Genomic DNA, 23,066 nt, shown 5'->3' on the forward strand with positions numbered 1-23,066 from the left:
CTATGAATATGTGTAACATTACGCTCGAGATTCATTAAGAATAAATCATTCACCAGCGGGGCATGACCATAAAACATATATCTCATATAAATAGAACAACCATTATTCTCGGATTTAAATGAGTAGCCATCTCGAATTAAACGAGATCCTGATACAATGTTCATGCTCAAAGCTAGCACTAAATAACAATTATTGAGGTTTAAAACTAATCCCGGAGGTAAATGCAGAGGTAGCGTGCCGACGGCGATCACATCGACCTTGGAACCATTCCCGACGCGCATCGTCACCTCGTCCTTCGCCAGTATCCGCTTATTCCGCAGCTCCTGCTTTGAGTTAGAAATGCGAGCAACCGCACCGGTATCAAATACCCAGGAGCTACTACGAGTACCGGTAAGGTACACATCAATTACATGTATATCACATATACCTTTAGTGTTGCCGGCCTTCTTGTCCGCTAAGTATTTGGGGCAGTTCCGCTTCCAGTGACCACTTCCCTTGCAATAAAAACACTCAGTCTCGGGCTTGGGTCCATTCTTTGGCTTCTTCCCGGCAGCTTGCTTACCGCGGCAACCCCCTTGCCATCCTTCTTGAAGTTCTTCTTACCCTTGCCTTTCTTAAACTTAGTGGTTTTATTCACCATCAACACTTGATGTTCCTTTTTGATCTCCACCTCCGCTGATTTCAACATTGAATATACCTCAGGAATGGTCTTTTCCATCCCCTGCATATTGAAGTTCATCACAAAGCTCTTGTAGCTCGGTGGAAGCGACTGAAGGATTCTGTCAATGACCGCGTCATCCGGGAGATTAACTCCCAGCTGAGTCAAGCGGTTGTGCAACCCATACATTTTGAGTATGTGCTCACTGACAGAACTATTTTCCTCCATCTTACAACTGAAGAACTTGTCAGAGACTTCATATCTCTCGACCCGGGCATGAGCTTGGAAAACCATTTTCAGCTCTTCGAACATCTCATATGTTATAAAGCATGCCGCACTGAACGAGGGAGTAATCATCAACACGTGACTGCCAAGCGTTCATAACGTCTTGGTTCTCTGGGATGGGTGCGTCACCTAGCGGTGCTTCTAGGACATAATCTTTCTTGGCAGCTATGAGGATGATCCTCAGGTTCCGGACCCAGTCCGTATAGTTGCTGCCATCATCTTTCAGCTTGGTTTTCTCTAGGAACGCGTTGAAGTCGAGGGAAATATTAGCGTGGGCCATCTGATCTACAAGACACATTGTAAAGATTTTAGACTAAGTTCATGATAATTAAGTTCATCTAATCAAATTATTCAATGAACTCCCACTCATATAGACATCCCTCCAGTCATCTAAGTGAAACATGATCCGAGTCAACTAGGCCGTGTTCGATCATCACGTGAGACGGACTAGTCAACATCGGTGAACATCTTCATGTTGATCGTATCTTCTATACGACTCATGCTCGACCTTTCGGTCTTCCGTGTTCCGAGGCCATGCATGTACATGCTAGACTCGTCAAGTCAACCTAAGTGTATTGCATGTGTAAATCTGGCTTACACCCGTTGTATTCGAACGTTAGAATCTATCACACCCGATCATCACGTGGTGCTTCGAAACAATGAACCTTCGCAACGGTGCACAGTTAGGGGGAACATTTTCTTGAAATTATTGCGAGGGATCATCTTATTTAAGCTACCGTCGTTCTAAGCAAATAAGATGTAAAACATGATAAACATCACATGTAATCAAATAGTGACATGATATGGCCAATATCATTTTGCTCCTTATGATCTCCATCTTCGGGGCACCATGATCATCGTCGTCACCGGCATGACACCATGATCTCCATCATCATGATATCCATCATCGTGTCTTCATGAAGTTGTCTCGTCATCTATTACTTCTACTACTATGGCTAACGGTTTAGCAATAAAGTAAAGTAATTACATGACGTTATATGTTGACACACATGTCATAAATAAATTAAGACAACTCCTATGGCTCCTGCCGGTTGTCATACTCATCGACATGCAAGTCATGATTCCTATTACAAGAACATGATCAATCTCATACATCACATATATCATTCATCACATCCTTTTTGGCCATATCACATCACACGGCACATGCTGCAAAAACAAGTTAGACGTCCTCTAATTGTTGTTGCAAATTTTTACGTGGCTGCTATATGTTTCTTAGCAAGAACGTTTCTTACCTACGCCAAAACCACAACGTGATATGCCAATTTCAATTTACCCTTCATAAGGACCCTTTTCATCGAATCCGATTCGACTAAAGTGGGAGAGACAGACACCCGCTAGCCACCTTATGCAACTAGTGCATGTCAGTCGGTGGAACCAGTCTCACGTAAGCGTACGTGTAAGGTCGGTCCGGGCCGCTTCATCCCACGATGCCGCCGAATCAAGATAAGACTAGTAACGGCAAGTAAATTGACAATATTGACGCCCACAACTGCTTTGTGTTCTACTCGTGCATAGAAACTACGCATAGACCTAGCTCATGATGCCACTGTTGGGGAATGTAGCAGAATTTAAAATTTTCTACGCATCATCAAGATCAATCTATGGAGTTATCTAGCAACGAGGGAAAGGGGAGTGCATCTACATACCCTTGTAGATCGCTGAAAGATCGTGGATGTCGCCTAGAGGGGGGGGGTGAATAGGCGTTTTAAAATAATTACGGTTTAGGCTTGAACAAATGCGGAATAAACCTAGCGGTTAATTTGCCAAGCACAAAACCTAAAACAACTAGGCTCACCTATGTGCACCAACAACTTATGCTAAGAAAGATAAGCAACTATGTGATAGCAAGATATATGACAAGAAACAATATGGCTATCACAAAGTAAAGTGCATAAGTAAAGGGCTCGGGTAAGAGATAACCGAGGCACGAGGAGACGACGATGTATCCCGAAGTTCACACCCTTGCGGATGCTAATCTCCGTTTGGAGCGGTGTGGAGGCACAATGCTTCCCAAGAAGCCACTAGGGGCACCGTAATCTCCTCACGCTCTCGCACAATGCAAGATGCCGTGATTCCACTAAGGGACCCTTGAGGGCGGTCACCGAACCCGTACAAATGGCAACCCTTGGGGGCGGTCACCGAACCCGTACACTTTGGCAACCCTTGGGGGCGGTCACTGGTACCCGTCAAATTGCTCGGGGCGATCTCCACAACCTAATTGGAGACCCCGACGCTTGCCCGGAGCTTTGCACCACAATGATTGAGCTCCGAACACCAACAACCGTCTAGGGCGCCCAAGCACCCAAGAGGAACAAGCTCAAGGGTACCAAGCACCCAAGAGTAATAAGCTTCTCAACTTGTAACTTCCACGTATCACGTGGAGAACTCAAACCGATGCACCAAATGCAATGGCAAGGGCACAAGGAGTGCCCAAGTCCTTCTCTCTCAAATCCCACCGAAGCAACTAATGCTAGGGAGGAAAATGAGAGGAAGAACAAGAAAGAGAACACCAAGAACTCCAAGATCTAGATCCAAGGGGTTCCCCTCGCATAGAGGAGAAAGTGATTGGTGGAAATGTGGATCTAGATCTCCTCTCTCTTTTCCCTCAAAAACTAGCAAGAATCCATGGAGGGATCGAGAGTTAGCAAGCTCGAAGAAGGTCAACAATGGAGGAAGAACACGAGCTCAAAGGATAAGGTTCATTGGGGAAGAAGACCCCCTTTTATAGGAGGGGAAAAATCCAACCGTTATGTGCTCAGCCCGCACACGAGCGGTACTACCGCTCCACGAGCGGTACTACCACTCAGGCAGAAGAAACAGGGAAAAGGAGCAACAAAACATGAACCTTGGGGCGGTAGTACCGCAGGAGACAGCGGTACTACCGCTGGGTTAAGCGGTACTACCGCTCCCTTCGGCGGTACTGCCACGCAGAACGAAGGAGAAAGGGAAAGAGGGAACCGGGCGGTACTACCGCGGAGGAAGGGCGGTACTGCCACTAAGGAGCGGTACTGCCGCACTACTGCCGCAGCGAGGTACCACACAATCCGACACAGAAAAAGACCCCTCGAATAGACGCGGTAGGGACCTGGTAAGCCAACGGTAGTACTGCTGCGGAGTCACCATCGGTACTACCGCTGCGGAGCGGTACTGCCGCTTGTGACTCCTCAGCGGTACTACCGCTGGGTACCACGGTACTACCGCTAGGACCCTGACAAAAACCACACTCAAGAAAACCAGAACTGCCATAACTTCTGCATATGAGCTCCGAATTGAGCAAACTCAAGCTTGTTGGAAACAAGACGACGAGTAGCATCAAAACAGCGACTGGTTATAGTAAGAAGAGGTAGGGGAGGTATGCCTAACAAAAAGAGGAGTGAAACCTCCAACCGAGAAGAACTGGCAAAACCTCCAACATCGAAAACATCATAGAAGAGGCAAGCGAACTCCGTTTTTGATGAACTCAAGCTTGTCAACAAGATGACCGTAAGCTCTAAGACTCACAAAGAGAACCAAACAAGAACCAAGAAAGATGATGCAAGGATGCAATGGTTTGAGCTCTCAATGAACGAAACGATCAAGCTACTCATTGAGAGCCCCCCTTGATAGTATGGCAATCGATCCTATAACCCGGTCTCCCAACTACCATCATGAGACCGGTAAAATATAAAACCTATCAAGGGCAAACCTTTGCCTTGCACATGGTCCACTTGAGCTAGATGACAACGAACTTGACTCCCTCAAGTTGGACCACCTTTCTTGATTGTGTTGGCTCGATGAAGACTAGTTGATTGCTCCCCCATACTCCACTATGGGTGAGCCTTTCTTCCGCACATCTTCACAAGTCCATTGTCACCACAATGGACGGCAAGCTTCAAGCATTTGATCTCTTCGTGATGCTCCACTTGAACTTGCACCGCAACCTTTCTTGATTGTGTTGAGTCGATGAAGACTAGTTGATTGCTCCCCCATACTCTACTATGGGCGAGCTACTCTTCCGCACATCTTCACAGGTCCATTGTCACCACAAAGGACAACAAGCTTCAAGCATTTGATCTCTTCGTGGTGCTCCACTTGAACTTGCACACTGCAACCTAACCCCACAAAGAACCCTCACGAAGACCATGGGTTAGTACACAAAGCATAATTGACAATGCTTACCATACCATGGGATCACTTGATACCTCTCGGTATATCTTCTATGCTTTGTGGGTTGATCATCTTGATTCACTCTTTAACTTAGTCTTGATCAACCTCTCACAAGACCAATCTTTAGGTAATTCCTTGAATAGCACCTTGGTCGACACAAACTCTCCTTGAAACCAACACATGTACTCCAAGAAAAGCCTATGGACAAAACCTTCAAATATAACTCAAGGAAACCATTAGTCCATAGAGATTGTCATCAATTACCAAAACCAAACATGGGGGCACCGCATGTTCTTTCAATCGCGAGCGGAAGCGTTCAAGAGAACGGGGTTGATGGAGTCGTACTCGTCGTGATCCAAATCACCGATGACCTAGCGCCGAACGGACGGCACCTCCGCGTTCAACACACGTACGGTTGGGAAGACGTCTCCTCCTTCTTGATCCAGCAAGGGGAAGGAGAGGTTGATGGAGATCCAGCAGCACGACGGCGTGGTGGTGGAAGCAGCGGTGATCTCGGCAGGGCTTCGCCAAGCTCCAACGAGAGAGAGAGAGAGAGAGAGGTGTTACGAGGGGAGAGGGAGGGGGCCAGGGACTTGGTGCGGCTTCCCTCCCTCCCCCCACTATATATAGGGCCCCTAGGGAGGGCACCGGCCCTAGAGATTGGATCTCAAGGGGGGGGGGGCGGTCAAGGGGGTGGCTTCCCCCCCAAGCCAAGTGGGGCGCCCCCACCCCTAGGGTTTCCAACCCTAGGCGCAGGGGGAGGCCCAAGGGGGCGCACCAGCCCACCAGGGGCTGGTTCCCTTCCCCACTTCAGCCCATGGGGCCCTCCAGGATAGGTGGCCCCACCCGGTGGACCCCCGGGACCCTTTCGGTGGTCCCGGTACAATACCGGTGACCCCCGAAACTTTCCCGATGGCCGAAACTGGACTTCCTATATATAATTCTTCACCTCTGGACCATTCCGGAACTCCTCGTGACGTCCGGGATCTCATCTGGGACTCCAAACAACTTTTGGGTTACCGCATACTAATATCTCTTCAACCCTAGCGTCACCGAACCTTAAGTGTGTAGACCCTACGGGTTCGGGAGACACGTAGACATGACCAAGACGACTCTCCGGTCAATAACCAACAGCGGGATCTGGATACCCATGTTGGCTCCCACATGTTCCACGACGATCTCATCGGATGAACCACGATGTCGAGGATTCAATCAATCCCGTATACAATTCCCTTTGTCAATCGGTACGTTAAGACTCGATCGTCGGTATCCCAATACCTCGTTCAATCTCGTTACCAGCAAGTCACTTTACTCGTACCGTAATGCATGATCCCGTGATCAACCACTTGGTCACATTGAGTTCATTATGATGAGGCATTACCGAGTGGGCCCAGAGATACCTCTCCGTCATACGGAGTGACAAATCCCAGTCTCGATTCCAACAGACACTTTCGGAGATACCCGTAGTGCACCTTTATAGTCACCCAGTTACGTTGTGACGTTTGGCACACCCAAAGCACTCCTACGGTATCCGGGAGTTGCACAATATCATGGTCTAAGGAAATGATACTTGACATTCGGAAAAGCTCTAGCAAACGAACTACACGATCTTTGAGCTATGCTTAGGATTGGGTCTTGTCCATCACATCATTCCCCTAATGATGTGATCCCGTTATCAATGACATCTAATGTCCATAGTCAGGAAACCATGACTATCTTTTGATCAACAAGCTAGTCAACTAGAGGCTCACTAGGGACGTGTTGTGGTCTATGTATTCACACATGTATTACGATTTCCGGATAACACAATTATAGCATGAACAATAGACAATTATCATGAACAAGGAAATATAATAATAACCATTTTATTATTGCCTCTAGGGCATATTTCCAACACTACATTATGGGACGGAGGGAGTATTTAGCATTTGACAGCAAACGTCAACATTTGCCATGCCAAAACAGATATTTTGTCTGATGTCCTAGTTTGATTTTATCCTTGTTGATTGATGGTGTAAGCACTATTTGAGCAATAAAGCAGCCATGATGTGGTGTAAGATTTATTATTGTTGTTGTGTAAGATTTGCCATGTTCTAAGTAAAAATTGCCGTGTAGTGTAAAAGATTGTCAGCAAAATTGCCATACTACAGCGAGTAATTGCTATGCGTACGATCAAGATCCGACGTACTTTACAGTGTCAGAGTTTTTACGCGCCAAATGTATATTGGACGTAGTAGTCAGTTTTCTTTCTCTCTGAAAACAAAACAAAACATAGGCAATTTCTTAGACGTGGTGTTGCACTAATAAGCACTAGTAGAATGTCCGTGCGTTGCTACGGGCTTTTGAAATATTTTTCTTGAGTTATGTGAACATCATTGAACTTACTCATCGGAATACCAGTTGGAAATAAATGTTGCCATAAACATTTATCGTAATTTCAGCCGGTTTGCTTATTTTGAGTGTGTCGTTGTTGTGGGATATCATCACTTGCACATCTTTTTGTTGTATAAAACATGGTGAATTTTTGTCCCCTTCCAATGACGTCGCCCCAAAAACCCTCTGAATGGGTTTCTTTTTAAACCCCGACATAATCCATCTCCATCTCTCTCATATTCTACAAAATTAAATATATATAGAAATATACCTTTTGAGTATTATATCATGTGCAACATACATACGAAGAAGAACAATTATTGCATGCACCTCTTTTGGTTGTGTAAAACTCGTTGAATTCTTAGCCCCCTCCATCATCGTTACATCAGGGTCTTTGTCAGTCGACATATCCGAAGCACAATCAAATTCATCAGTTTTTATGACCTACAAAGGTATTCTAATATAAACAAAGATTAGAATAATTTTTTTTATGATGGTGGTATGGAAAATATATATTCATTGGACAAATCCAAGAAATGAGCAGTTTCTAGTAGATTGAGTGGCATCCCAATTTTAATAATTTTAGTCTCACCTCTAAATCACATGTTGATGGTTATTCTCACGAATACCTACTATTTAGGGTATGTGGTATATTGCCCATAAAAAACTATGTTACATTTCTCCACGAGCAAAGAACGGATTCCCCCTTTACATAATGATAGTCGGTCATCCGTAATTTCTTGGATATTTTTAAGTAATTTATTGAGAAAATATTTTATGTTATTCTAAATATATATAGTGTACAAGTATAAATAAAGCTTTATTTTTATGATATTCCTATTATACCCCTCCTATACGACTTGCTGTCCTCTCCCGAACAACCGCGCTCTATCCACTCCCTCTCCGCACCACTCACTCTCTTCTTCCACCTCGACAGACTTGCTCGCGCACCAAGATATGAGAGGGGGCCTTCTACTTCTCCCTCGCTCATCACCCCTTTGGCCAAACCATGGATCAACCTTCCTCTACTCTGACCCATGCCATGGACCGAGCTCACTTCCCTCCTCAAGGTCATCTCTTCACCCCTTTCCTCGTGTGGCATGTTGCACCGCTAACCCTCACCTTATCTCCCTCCCTTTCCTCCCATATCGAGACATGCATGTGTTTCTGCTTGGCCGCTTCACCTCACCGCCGCCTTCATCTCCTTATACAATGTCGTATCCGCCGCCTTCTAGCAGCTGTAGAAGAGCGTGTTCGATTCTTGAACCTACAAAATATAAAATGCTGAGGTCAATAAGTATGAATTTCTCTTGTCCCTAGTACTATATTTTTATACATGCTTATTGCATAACCAACCTGTGTGTCGTAGTGTACTGTGGACTTGCTGAGCTGCTCGACCTTGAGCTTGTCAATTTGGCAGAGCACGTTCTTCATCTTAACCTCCATCTGCAACTCGGCATCGCGGATGGCGACAGCCTTGGCAGCCTCAACCTCGGCGACCTTGGCATGCCAGTCCCAGCCTTCCACTTCATGGCGAGGTCGGTCTGAGGCGGCGTTGTCGGCCTTCCTAGTGTTCTCAAACACCCGCACCTCCGCCTTGCCCTTGGCCTTCTCCTTGAGCGCCTCGCCCTGCTGCTGCACAGAGAGCACCTTGTTCTCGGCGTCCACCTTGGCGGCGTTCTGGCACGTGAGGCCATCCCGCTCCACAAACATCCACCTTGGCCCTGCTCGCTGCCTCCTGTTGTGTCTTCTCGCCGAGGTAGGAGAAGTACTCATGCCCCGGCACGTCCACCAGCTGCTTCACGGTGGCATTGTAGATGAAGAGGCCGAATTGGTCCGGCTCCTTCTGCACACTACTGAACACCTCCTGCTTGAACTTTTTGGTGCAGGTGAAGATCTCGTCCATGGTCAGCTGCGCCACCAGCATCCGGGTCTCATCCTCGATCAGCCCTTTAGCCCTTCACCATGTCATGCCCGTGGCTCCTACCGTACGAGTGCAACAGCGCGATCAACTTCACGTGGAGTAGGAGCTTCACTTCGACGGTGGGCAGGGCTGGACGTACCGCTCGTGGCTCAATCAGTGTTTGACACGCTCGGTCCTGGCTTGTTAGAGAAAACAGATGATCTGGTCTGCTAAAATCTGCCTGGAAAATTGTCGGTCCGATCCGGTCTAGTCTTCAACCGGTCCGACCAAGAGGACTAAGAAAAAATGTCACTGCCGCCGCCATTCATTCTCAGCATGCCGACCGGCAGCCCCCGGGTAAATTACCATGTCCCCAAGCTTCCCCTCTCCTTCTTTTCTCTCCTCCCCATGCACCATAGCCTCTCGCCATCGCTGTCGTGCATGCACCACTGACGATCTCGAGTTCTCAACTTGGTGCTGGCAGCGTTCTAGCTGCGGGTTTCGCTGCCATGGCAGCGACCATTTTAGCACAACACACATGCAGGCCATCAACTGGGGAAAACGGTCGATTGGGTGTGAACTTCGGATCGTGCGAGAATCGCTCAGCCGTGATTTCCGCGTGAGATTTAATAACCTCCGCTTACAATCACGCACCATGATCCTACGCTGTCGTTTTCTTTGTTGAAGCACATGTTCAGGTCCACCTGCCACCACGTGATTCTCTCTCTCCCACTGCTCTCTCCGTAACAACCTTTCCTTATCGTCTGTGTCTTTATCGCGAGTAAAGGATTAGCAAGGTCAGCTCAGGAGTTAGTTGGGTTACTGGCCGCACCTGCCTGTGTATATCTTGTATAAATGTATACCTCTATAACTGAATATGACTGCTTTCAGTTGTGTTGGTGTGTTCACTTTCTGCACTTCTATTCAGTCGAACAGGAAATAGGAAGTACATGAGAAACATGGCTTGATCCAAAAATCACGGCATCATTTGACAACAAACTAAATGTCATGTTTTTTTTCATGGTTAATCCGCTAATTATGGCAAGGCCCGAACACAAAAAAACATGGGCTCATGAAAAAAAAACTGCTACGGAAGGTTCATGGCTAACAGCCGCACACTTGCCGCGACACATCACCGACCTCATCGCTGGCGCTCCCGCATGTCCACCACCTCGCCACAGCACCCGCACACGCAGCCCACCTCGCCGTTGCCCCAGCACGTTGACGCTGGTGGTGGTTGGCCGGTCCAAATGGTGGCTCAATGAGGGACCGAACCAACCCGGACCGTGTCGCCTTGGTAGCGTTGCCGAGTTCCAGGGTGGTCACCCGGGGACCGATGGTGAAGACGGCGGGCAGGACGAAGGGCAGCTTCTTGGAGCTCTACCAATACCCACACCTTCTTCACCGGCTAAGTCCTCGATGCCCCAGCCGGTGATGGCCAGGTACTACGACGCGTACGCGGCGATGAAGCTCGCCGTTGACTGTTTTGCCGGATGTACCGTTAGGTTTTCTTTCCTTCTTACCTACATAGGACATAGGAGTGTTGACCGATCAAAGGAAATAAATAGAACCTGTTAGTACATATAAAAAAATGCCTGTGCGATGCAACGAACCTATCAAACTTGTTTTACGTGATCTCGATTTATGTAATCAATTAATTACGTGATTTCTGTTGTATGTTCTTTCTCTATTCCAAAATTCCACCCATGCGAGTAAAAAGCATTTCACTGTCTTATGCAAGTAGTTCAGTGCATACATATGCTACTCGTTCGTAATTGCAACCTGAACAGAGTAAAAAAAATTGGTTCGATGCATGGATGGATTGATGGGAACACAATGTCTAACGAAAAGGATAAGAATCACGTTGGCATGCATAAGTGATTTGAAATTTTAAAAATATAGCATCTACATCCGCGCATCATGAGGAACAATTTCAGAGAAAAAAGTTGATCCAGTCAAGTGTATCTTTGGATATTTCATTATCCACTTAGGCCATATTAGTATTACTTCCCACGTGGTGCACATCATCCTGATGCATGGGTGTGCCTCAGCCCTTATATTGCAAATGTTATTATTACAGGAAGAGCACACATTATAAGCTAACGGTTTCACAATGCGTTCTTGCTGATAGTAATTGAACCAAATGAAAAGATGGACAAGCAGATTGATTAAGGAACTCTAGGTAATAATTCATGCCGTAAGCATTGGCTCAAAAAGTTAATTTGTAAGTAACAAAAAAAGGCCTAGAAGAATAGTTCTACCTAAATAAAGTTTACTGCTGCACATGAGCAGATCCACACGAAGCAGAGGGGAGGTGGAGCAGGCCGGTAACCAGGGGAAGGGGCAGAGTGGGAGAAGATTTACACCGCCGTCTCCACTGAATATGGTGTCTCCGCCGCATCTGTGGAGGCGCCGCGGCTCCGCCTCGGATGGTGCTCGTGGCTATGGTGAAGAGGAGGGGCGACGCATGGGTGAAGAGGCAGGCAGTGCTCGTGGCCAAAAAAGTGGGTCGTTCGAGCTGCGGGAGGGAGGAGGGGATCGCCGGGAGGCGGCGAGATCGGTGGGCGGCGGCAGCCAGGTAGGGAAGTCGAGGTAGGGCGCTGTGTTTTCTTAGGGGAGTTGCTTATGAAAATAACGTGCAACGGCGAAGTAGCTAGCGGATCCCCTTAAACAAGATGTAGTGAGCGGATTCCCTTAAGGTAGGAATGGATACGATTGATGACGTTGATAAATATTGATGAATGTTGGCCTAATTTATTATCATCATGCATGGAAACGAATCATCAAGAAAAAGAATACTTCCTATTAGTACGCTCATAGGAAGCTTGCTAATCTCTGCTACCAAACAGTTTCTGCCCAAACAAAAAAAGAAAGTTATGGACGTGATTCGCAAGGAAACAAACGTTATGAAGACTAATGAATTTAGATTTGATCTTTAGAGATTGATTGTGATTGATTCTTTTACATAAAGATATTACTGAATAATTTGCGTTAGTATGAAAAGTTCTGATCCGTTCAGTTTTTTTCGTTGTGTGAGGCGAATATAAACCGATAAAGTAGGGGGAGGGGACGAAAAAAAATCTACGAAAAAAACCCAGCGAAGGTGAGAGAAGATACCAAAAAAATCACGAACAAAAATAAATCCGAAACAGAGACTACCAACTGAGACATTAGGAATAAGATATTAGGAATAGAGATTTGGTGAATTTCTTAGGTAACTTTGCCTGTAAGCGTCTTCGTGGCCACTGCCCACTCTACTCTTTTGCCTTCTCGCAGGCCAAATTCATGTCTTCCCTCGCTCTTTTCCACGGCCCATTCTCCTACCACCGCGCTCCTCCCTTGTCGCCGACCGGCACCTCTCCACGGCCGACGCGACCCGCAGCGCATTCTTCTCCTTCCCACCCCAATTCGCGCCCCCTCCCTGAAGCCGATGAGCTCCGGTCCCACGCAGCGGCGCTGCAGGACTGCGCCGTCCGCCGAGCGCTCCGCTGCGGACAGGAGCTCCACGCGCGGCTGCTCCGCTCCGCGCGGCAGCCGGACACGTTTCTCCTCGACTCGCTCCTCAACATGTACTGCAAGTGTGGCCGCCTGGCGGACGCACGAAGGGTGTTCGACGGAATGCCACACAGAGACGTCGTTGCCTGGACCGCCCTCTTATCCGCCTACGCCGCCGCGGGAGATGCCGAGGAGGCTCTGGACCTGTTTTGTCAGATGAACCAACAAGGTCTTGCGCCTAACGGGTTCACGCTCGCTTCGGTGCTCAAGGCCTGCTCGGTGATGAGCTCACACTCCGAGTTTACGCGTCAGGTGCATGGTCAGGTGGTTAAGTTGCAAGGTCTGGATGATCCCTACGTTGGCTCGTCCCTTGTTCAAGCTTACGCGATCCATGGGGAGGTGGACGCTGCTGAGACCGTGTTGCTAGGCTTGCCCGAACGAAGCGACATGTCATGGAATGCTCTGCTCACTGAGTATGCTCGGCAGGGCGACTACAGAAAGGCCATGCATGTTTTCCATAAGTTGTCCGAATTTGGTGATGAGATAAGCAAGTATACTGTGCCTACTCTTCTTAAGTGTTGTGTGGAACTCGGCCTTGCAAAGTCTGGTCAGGCTCTTCATGCATTGGTGGTCAAGAGAGGGCTGGAAACCGATAACGTGCTGAACAATTGCCTTGTTGAGATGTACTCGAGATGTCTATCTGCTGAAGAGGCCTATCAAGTCTTTATCAGGATAGATGAACCTGATGTGGTGCATTGCAGTGCCATGATCTCTTCTTTCGGTCGACATGGTATGGCCTGGGAAGCATTTGATCTTTTCGTAAAGATGTCAGACATGGGAGTCAAACCAAACCAATATACATTCGTGGGCATTGCTGGTGTTGCATCAAAGACTGGTGATGCAAACCTTTGTCGCTGTGCTCATGCGTATGTTGTGAAAAGCGGTCTGGCTATGCCAAAATTAGTGGCTGATTCCATTCTAAATATGTATGTGAAAGTTGGTGCTGCTCAAGATGCAACAGTTGCTTTTCATCTTATGCATGAGCCTGACACATTTTCATGGAACACATTTCTCTCCGGATTTTATAGTGGAAGCAACTGTGAGCAGGGTTTGAGGATTTTCAAGCAGATGAAGTGCGAAGGCTTTTCAGCCAACAAATACACTTATGTTGGTGTTTTGAGATGCTGCACTAGCTTGATGAACCTGATGTATGGCACTCAGGTTCATGCATGTGTTCTGAAAAGTGGGTTGCAAAGCGATAATGATGTTTCAAGAATGCTACTTGACATGTATGCGCAATCTGGCTGCTTTACAAGTGCGTGCCTGGTATTTGATCGACTGGAAGAAAGAGATGCTTTCTCGTGGACAGTGATTATGTCAGGATATGCTAAAACGGATGAAGCTGAGAAGGTGATGGAATGTTTCCGTTCAATGTTGCAAGAAAACAAAAGGCCTAATGATGCTACACTAGCAGTTTCATTGAGTGTTTCCTCTGATATGGCATCCTTAGGCAGTGGGCTCCAACTTCATTCATGGGCCATCAAGTCTGGCTGGAACAGCTCAGTTGTTTCTGGTGCTCTAGTTGACATGTATGTGAAGTGCGGGAACATAACGGATGCTGAGATGCTATTCTATGAGTCAGAAACATGTGATCAAGTTGCATGGAATACACTCATCTGTGGTTATTCTCAACATGGTCATGGGTACAAGGCACTGGACACGTTCAGACGGATGGTAGATGATGGGAAAAGGCCTGATGATATCACATTTGTAGGTGTTCTCTCAGCGTGTAGCCATGCAGGATTACTTGACGAGGGAAGGAAGTACTTTCAATTGCTGAGTAGTGTCTATGGAATCACTCCTACGATGGAGCACTATGCTTGCATGATTGATATTCTGTCCAAGGCTGGAAGACTAGCCGAGGCTGAATCTCTTATCAATCAGATGCCATTGATCCCGGATTCATCCATATGGAGGACGATTTTGGGAGCTTGCAGGATACATGGAAATATCGAGATTGCTGAGAGAGCAGCAGAAAGATTGTTAGAGTTAGATCCACAGGATGTTTCTTCTTCTGTATTGTTATCAAACATTTATGCAGATTTAGGAAGGTGGAGTGATGTTACAAGACTTAGGAATATGCTACTAGATCATGGAGTAAAAAAAGAACCAGGGTGTAGCTGGATTGAAGTCAATGGCCAGATTCATGTATTCCTGTCGCAAGATGGATGTCCAAAATATTAAGAATTTGTTACAACGTGCATTCGGTTCCCACAATCTGAAATGCCACCATGGGCCGTGCCCATACATAAACTATGAGACCAGGAGCTGGTTTGAAGTAGATATGGCTAGTTCTGCAGGCTGATACAAAGTGCCAAGGTAAATCCTGTTTATAAATATGATTACTGAAAATGCCACACCTGCATTAGCAGATCACTACCACTCTGTTACACTGTTGACTGTTTTATCTCATTTAAACATGCTGCTGGGTCCCTGAACTTGCCTGTAGAGTTTGATGGGCAAGTCTTGATTCTAAATTTAATCACATATGCTATCCTGCAGTTTGATAAGAGACGCAATGTGCAGAAAATCCACCGACATAGTCAGTGCAATTATTTGTTACATCATATACTAGGATGAATTCTGACCGAGGACAGTTCCTTGGTGAGGCATGTGAAAATGGTCACGCAATCTTGCCTGTACCGTGAGCTAGGATATGGTTACGGATCAATTTGGGATAGGGAGAGTCTGATGGTGACCCACTTCCGTTGATATTGGATTGCTCATGTCACATTTGTAGTCCAATTGGGACCCCTGTGCATGTGAGGTGATCAGCTTGTTCACCAGCTTAAGCAGGATCCTTTCGAATTCCTCGCCACTAGACCATGGATGAACCTCAGCTTTGATAAGCTGGGGATCGCTGCTGATGAGACTCCAGAGGGGATAATTCTCCTTTGGCATGACATAGTCCCCTTCCCCTAGCTTAAGAGAGGGGCAGTAATCCCCCTTCCCATCACCGATGTAGATGAAGTGCTTGTTCTTGGCACTGTCTGTCCCTTGAATCCTCTGGATTATCTTGCCCTGCAATGGCAAGTGAAACTTTAGTTCATGGGTGGCAAGGTCGGTTTTCACCACTTTTCAGATGAGTAAATGCACTGAGGTTTCAGCACACACAATATTTTATCAATCGTTTGACAATACATCATGCCTAATACTCCTTCCGTTCCAAAATAGATGACCCAACTTTATACTAAATTTGTACTAAAGTTAGTACAAAGTTGAGTCATCTATTTTGGAATGGAGGGAGTAAGACTCTAAATGCAGAACACATCGTTATATATACCGAGTGACATAAATTGTTTCTTTTGTCTCCATCACCCACGTGCATCGAGTGAATCTGTGATTTTAACACGTGAACTGATCTGCCATCCTACTGTCCATACCTTGCACATGTTGTCAGGGCACAGGCTGCAACCATGGGGCGAGCTGGTGGGATCATGGAACGGCGAGATCCTGAGCCTCCCTTGGGCGTCCACGCGCGCGGGGTTGGTGTTGATCTCAGAGAAGCAGCCGAGGACGCCGTGATGCTCCAGGACGGTCTCGATGAAGAAGGAGTTGGCGTCGCTCACCACCTTCAAATCACACCTGCGACGCACACCTACCACCATCAAGATCCAATCCAACCACCCGGCCGCGTGGGGAAATCAAGAACACATCGGCAAATCGGCATCGGTCCATTTCATACCCTAATGCCGACGCCGTCCGGATGGCGGAGAGGACGTGCGCGTCGAGCGGCGCGCTCCTGAGGCACTCGCGGATGTCGTCGGCCGACCTCCCCTGCGCGTGGAGCTCCCCCATCATCCTGTCCTGGAAGACATCAAGGCCCCACTCAGCCGGGAGAAGCGCCATGCGTGTCTAGGCGGGTGTCTGGGCATATCGTGTTCGACTGTTCGTACCATGAGGGAGTTCCAGCGCATGGTGGGGCGCAGGCGGTTGAAGGCGTCGGCGGCGCCGAGCTTGGTGATGACCCAGTCGTCGCTATCCCACTGGATGATGGTCTTGTCGAAGTCGAACAGCACCACCACGGCGGCGGCGGCGGGAGCGGCCATCTCCGGGAAGAGACGGCGGATGGTGCTTCCTGCCTCCGACGTTTGCGATACGAGACTCCGGCGTGGCTTCTGTTTGTTTGTTGGTGGCGGCGTCTCGGACTCTCGGTGTGTTTTTATAGCAGCCACAGCCGTGTGGCAGCTGATGACCTGGGAAGGCTTCCACACCGCCACTTGTGACCTCTCTCGTGTGTTTGTGTTTCCATTCGCTTTGTTCGCCCTTCGCCGTAGCATAACTGTTGTCTATACTCGATTGGCTGCCTTTGCCTTCGCCTTTGCATGGTGCTTTGTCATCACGATAAAGATGGTTCATCGCAAAGTTTATTAGTATTCCATCAGAAGAGTTGACCGATACAATTTTGTGCAAGTTTACACCTCCTTTGGCTAGCCTTTTTTGTGGGCTAAACACACTCCACTCTATTGAACATCGACAATGTTTATGGGGGATACAATTGTGGCCAGGAGGCTGAACGAGCCACACGTGGCACCCTTTAGAAAGACGTAGATCATGCTTAGACTATGTGCCTTGATATCGGATTTTCTCCCTTCAAAGATGAAGATACAGCTCGAAGATTAGAGGCCGACAAACTGATCTCGTGAATGATATTACCATAGCTTTCTCCTATGCCCTTGTTGATGTCATCAATAACGCCCTTGCAATAGGGGGTTGTGGCCTGCATTAAATCTAAAGCTAGAGCGAGCGCTTCTCGGCAAGCCAATGCTTTAAGGATGGGAGGATCAATCATACTAGAGAAAGAAATTGCCGAAGAACTGAGATACACTCCCTCTAAATTTCTACACACAACGCTAATAAATCTCATGTTGGTAGTGTTGGCCACTCCTCCATCGACTTTTACAAAGCCTGCAGATAGTGGAATCCAATGCACCATGGGTTTAAAAGGTTCAGCATAACGAACACCTGGCAGGGGGCTGATGAAGACACCGATATAGCCAGATCAAAAAGATAGCGGTGTATGAATGCATATGTGTTGCAGCCGGGCTCTGAAACTCCTCCTCATGAAGTGCCTTTCGAAGAGCATGCGAGATAGCCCATAGCATCACCGGAAGCAAAAGAAAATCATCACGCGGCAGGCTTTCCAATAGAGTGAATATCCATCTCCTCGCGTCTGGCTCCCTAGTGGTGCTCAAGATTTCAACCAAGTTAGGATACGCTAAAGCCCACACACACCTTGACATGTTACATTCAAGAGGTGAGTGTCTTCACGAGTCTTCAGCTACGCATAACTCACAAGCGTTCGTTGTAGACATACTTAGGTGTTGGAGGAGATCCGCCGTAGGTAGAGATTGTCGTGACAGACACATTTTTAGCTTAGAAGGAATTTGAACCAACCAAATTCTTGTCCAAGTTTTTTTGGTCCCTTTCAGACTTTGAAGAATCAACATTACCTTCTAGCTAAGCCTCTCGATGATGTTTTGTTGCAACCAACATGCAATAGGACGAACGAACATAATTTTTTTCCTTCTTGTCAAGTTCTCCATGAAAAAACATGTGACAAATGTCTGGTGCACAGAGGAATAGGCAAAAAAAATGTCTCTTGTACCTTCTCCTGGTACCATGACGCGAAATTATAATAAATGAGTTCACTAACAAACTAAGGTGGGTTTATCATAGAGTTAAGTGATAGGACACATATTATAATCCCTTGGGAGCCAATTGTGCCTCCAAATGTCAATGGGATGTCCATCAATAATTCTCAGGACCAGGCCCTGAGCAAGAATATGTCTTCCCTCAAGAATAACTCTCCAAATATGTGATGATGCATTAACCAATTTTACTTGCAACAAATCAATAATAGGAAAATACCTTTCTTTAAGAAAACAAGCACTGAGGGAGTTCGTATCCCGAAGAGTGAACCAGCGTGTCAATAATGCAAGAGTAAACAACTCAAGAGCTGACCGTTACTCCGAAATAATCTTGGGTAAAATAAACTTCAAATGGTTTGGAACTACCTTGGAACTGACCATCTCATGTCTGGGACAAATTGAGGGGAGGACATCTGTGTCCATAAAATGCCTCGAATGGTGAGATGGTAAATGTTGTCGTAGGAAAATATTGCATATAACAAGTTTTCTTCCCATTCAGCACCATAAGTCAATGTACAATAACTAAGCATACCTTCCAGTATATGGTTCACTCTTTTCGCCTTCCCGTCTGTTTGAGGGTGGTCCATTGTGTTGTGCCTTAGTTTAGTTCCCAAGACCCAAAGGAGACGGAGCCATAATGCTGAGGTTAACTGTCAGCCTCAGTATGATACAATTGACTTGGGTACTCTATGGGGGCTTAAGATTTTGGACATGTATATCTGAGACAATTGTTCTATCCAGTAAGTGGTCTTCACTAGAATAAAGTGAGCCATTTTGGTGAGTCATGCATAATAACTCATATGGAGTCATGGTCTTTGGATGACTTGGGTAACCCGATGATAAAGTCCATACAGACATTGTACCATTTCTATTGCGAGACTTGTAAGGGTTGAAGCAACCCATCGGCGCCTTTGGTGTTCATCTTTGACTTTGTTGCTACATTGCAAGAAGAAATGTAAGATACAATGCCCTTTCACATACCTTGCCAAATATTTCTTTCAAGTCTCGGTATATCTTGGTACCTTCGGGGTGGATGGAATACAAGGACTCATGCATTTCTTGAAGTATTTGCAGTTATAGTTGGCTTGCTTAGGTACACATAACCGGGTGCCGAACCAAAGCATACCTTGGTCATCATAGCAAAATTTCTAGTTTCTCCGTTTTGGACCTTCTGCTTGATCCCTTCTATGCTAGGATGCTTTACTTGGGCCTTCTTAATTTCTTCCTCGTGTGTGAATGTTACCTTCAGGGTGTTCAAATTTATCAAGCCGCTGAATGTCAAGTTGATCTTGGAAAACTCCTCTTGAACCATAGTATTTTCAATGAGAGTGAAATGCACAGAATCATCATTTTCGTGTCACAACTCGCGAAAAACCACCACTTTACAATACTTGTCATTTTGCACCGAACCGAAGAATTGACGTTCGCAAAAAACACTGATTCATTTTATGAGCGCATTTTGACGTGGCTAATCCCTCACGGTTCGAAAGCTGTAACGACGCGCCGTTAACGACCATTAATGCCTCTGTCCGAAGCGACTGGGCCGGCCCTCACTCCCATCCCTCGCCCTCTATCCCTCTCCTTTTTCTCGCGGGCATGGTGGGCATGGTGGCGGTGGTGGCTCCGGATCCATCGGCAAGTGATGCGATCATCGACAGAAAACGATGGCGTGAATAATTTTCCCAATCTTTCACGGTACAATATCACCTGAGCCACGTGGCGCTCGCGATCTTGTAGATGCAATCACCACAAAAACAACACGCACACCTTGATGAAGAAATACGTGGACGATCCTCCAAGAATCAGCAGCAAATTAGAGACGGCGTCTCCAATCACTCGCCAAAAACACAAACCAATTCTTAAAGCTTCTTGACAAGATCACACGAAATCACTCGTCGCCAAGGGAAGATACCCTGATTTTTGGTTTCTATTTCAACAGCCAAAAATAATCTCCCCATTACATGAGGAATGACCTCCTTATATTATTGTGCACGCAGGCACGGGTCGATGGAATAAGCCTGACTCTCTCCTGACTTTGAAACCGACTTGAACTCTAATACCCATCGTAACAAACTAACAACCGAGTACTTTGATCAAATAATAAGAGAGAGGAAAAACAAAAGACTCTTTTCTTATCTAACTAAACAAGACTTAACTAATTTAATGTCCAGCAAGCTGCAAACGTCCAAAACAAAACTAGCTTTCTCCTGTATGGTCAACAGTTCTTTCCTTGCATGCGCACGTAAATGTGTTTGCATGTTTGAAAAGTAGCTCGACGTCCTTTCGTGCATCAACATGAACAATGTCCAGTATAAATATGTGTAGACGTCTGGTCCTTGTGTACAAAATTGGCTCTCAATTCAACTCTTTCATTGTCGTTGCCACGCACAATAGTAGCTTCCTTCAGTTTCTTTTCCTCATTGTGTCTGGCAGGAATTATATACATTTCAGAGTTTCCTGGACTGGCCTTGTTAATCATATTTTTAGGATCAGAAATAGGGTCACATCATCCTCCCTTTTTTGAAAGAAAACTGTTCTCGGTTTCGTCCTATACCTTGGAGATTTGTTCTTGAATATTTTAACAGTACACTTTATATTCTTTGCATCCTTAGGAATAATAGCATAGAACTCACCCTTATATATAAAAGTGTATCTATTTATTCACCCATGATGAAGAGCATTAACATCATGCTGCCATGAACGCCCCAAAATAAAATGACAAACATGCAGTGGCATAACGTCGCATTCCACTTTATCCACATAGCCATCAACATAAAAAGGGACCTTAACCCTATGAGTAACCTTCACTTTGCCCACATCATTGATCCACTTCATATAATATGGTTTTGGGTGCTCCCATGTTGGCAATGAAAGAGACTCCACCACATCCTTACTAATCATGTTGCTAGCACTGCCGCCGTCAATTATCAGTTTGCACACTTCTCCCTTGATGGTACATGCAGTTTGAAAAATACTCCGTCGCTGTCCTTGTTCAACAATGGTCTTGTCATCTCGCTGGACCTTATGTGCTAGCAAACTCTCCATATCAGGATTATCTTGAGGATAACATAGTATGGTATCACCATGACCTCTTTCAATTCCATCATCTAACTTAGGCGTCTCATCTTCAGATTCTGAAATATATTCCGCATCAAGAAGTAGAACCCTTGGTTGATTGGAACATTCATGCTTCATGTGTCCACATCCTCCACACTTGTGGCAAATAATATTACGATGATGAGATGAAGTTGCATTAGATGAAACCTGAGAAACCTCCTTTGGTGCAACCGCCACTTTGCTCTGTTCAATGCTTCCTGACTTATAAGGAGTCGGTTTAGCACTGGACCCACCATCAATAGGAGAAGAACCACGTCGCCCACTGTTGTAAGTTGGACGAGTCTCTGAAGCTTGCTTCTCCAATACCCAACGTTCAGCACGCGCCGCTTGATGAAGAAACTCATGAATATCATTATATTGCGTTAAATCCACACGGTCTAGAATATTTTCCTATAACCCCTCAAAGAAACGTACCATGGTCGCCTCCGCAGACTCACGCACAGCTGTACGGATCATTAAAACTTGCATATCTTTATAGTACTCATCAACTGAGTTTGTACCTTGCACCAGACGCCAGAGTCTATTGTGAAGCTGGCGTGTGTAATAAGAAGGTACAAAACGTTCCCTCATGATTCGCTTCATGCCAGCCCATGTCGCTGGTCGCTCGTGAGTACGATTTTTATTATCCCACCATATAAGAGCATACTCTATAAATTTCATTGATGCAACACGAACCTTCTTCTCTTCAGAGTAGTTATGACCATCAAAATTTTGATTTACGCGCATCTCCCATTCCAAATATTTTTCCCGGCCAGCACAACGTCCTGAGAATTCAGGTATGGTTATCTTGATTCGACCCAAACCATCATCCTCGTGGGCACCATTGCCATCATAATCATGGCGCCGCCCAACATGGCGGTGAGCCCCAGCATCATGCTGTGGTCGGTGAGGTAAGCCTCCACGGGCACCAGAATCCTTAGAAAAATCACCATCATCGTCGTTGTCGCAGTCATGACGCTGTCGTGGTGAGCGGGACTGTCGGGGTGCCACATCTCTCGCCTGAAGACGTTGAACTGCTGCGGTGAGCCGATTAAGATTCTCAGTCATCACCTGCAGACTATTAGTGCGTTGTCGTTCGCTGGCAGTCAAACGCTCGTTCAACCTATCCTCGACGCCCATAATATTTACAGACAACTCCTCAACCCTGGTCCCAAGCTTCTTGTTGGCTCCCTTGATCGACATCAGATGGATACACAAGTCATCACTTATCTCCAGGTCCTTCGGAAGTTCATCGCCCTCCTCACGATCATATTTCTCATGCTGCAAGTTCACCATCTTTCAAACAATTGAATCAAATAGCAGGAAAAATTCTACTGTCATCAACCTTGATCTGAATGCCACTTGATGCGATCGT

General features: G+C 46.4%; 2 protein-coding genes and 1 pseudogene across 2 annotated transcripts; 1 reads left to right on the forward strand and 2 right to left on the reverse strand.

Annotated features, from left to right (window-relative positions):
• Nucleotides 1–8,666: 8,666 nt before the first annotated feature.
• Nucleotides 8,667–11,482, reverse strand: LOC125546841 (annotated as a pseudogene).
• Nucleotides 11,483–12,618: 1,136 nt separating this feature from the next.
• LOC125544133 (pentatricopeptide repeat-containing protein At4g13650-like) lies at nt 12,619–15,163 on the forward strand. Its single transcript, XM_048707714.1, has one exon. The coding sequence runs from the start codon at nt 12,675–12,677 to the stop codon at nt 15,126–15,128; it is 2,454 nt and encodes an 817-aa protein (XP_048563671.1). The 5' UTR covers nt 12,619–12,674; the 3' UTR covers nt 15,129–15,163.
• A 302-nt stretch (nt 15,164–15,465) lies between these two features.
• Nucleotides 15,466–17,239, reverse strand: LOC125544135 (thiamine phosphate phosphatase-like protein). Its single transcript, XM_048707715.1, has 4 exons — nt 16,841–17,239; nt 16,630–16,751; nt 16,328–16,529; nt 15,466–15,965 (listed from the first exon to the last, which is right to left on the reverse strand). Exons 1-4 carry the CDS (start codon nt 17,222–17,224, stop codon nt 15,612–15,614), a joined length of 1,062 nt encoding a protein of 353 aa, XP_048563672.1. The 5' UTR covers nt 17,225–17,239; the 3' UTR covers nt 15,466–15,611.
• Nucleotides 17,240–23,066: the final 5,827 nt, after the last annotated feature.

This window comes from Triticum urartu, chromosome 3 (genome assembly GCF_003073215.2).
Source record: "Triticum urartu cultivar G1812 chromosome 3, Tu2.1, whole genome shotgun sequence".
Taxonomy (NCBI): Eukaryota; Viridiplantae; Streptophyta; class Magnoliopsida; order Poales; family Poaceae; genus Triticum; species Triticum urartu.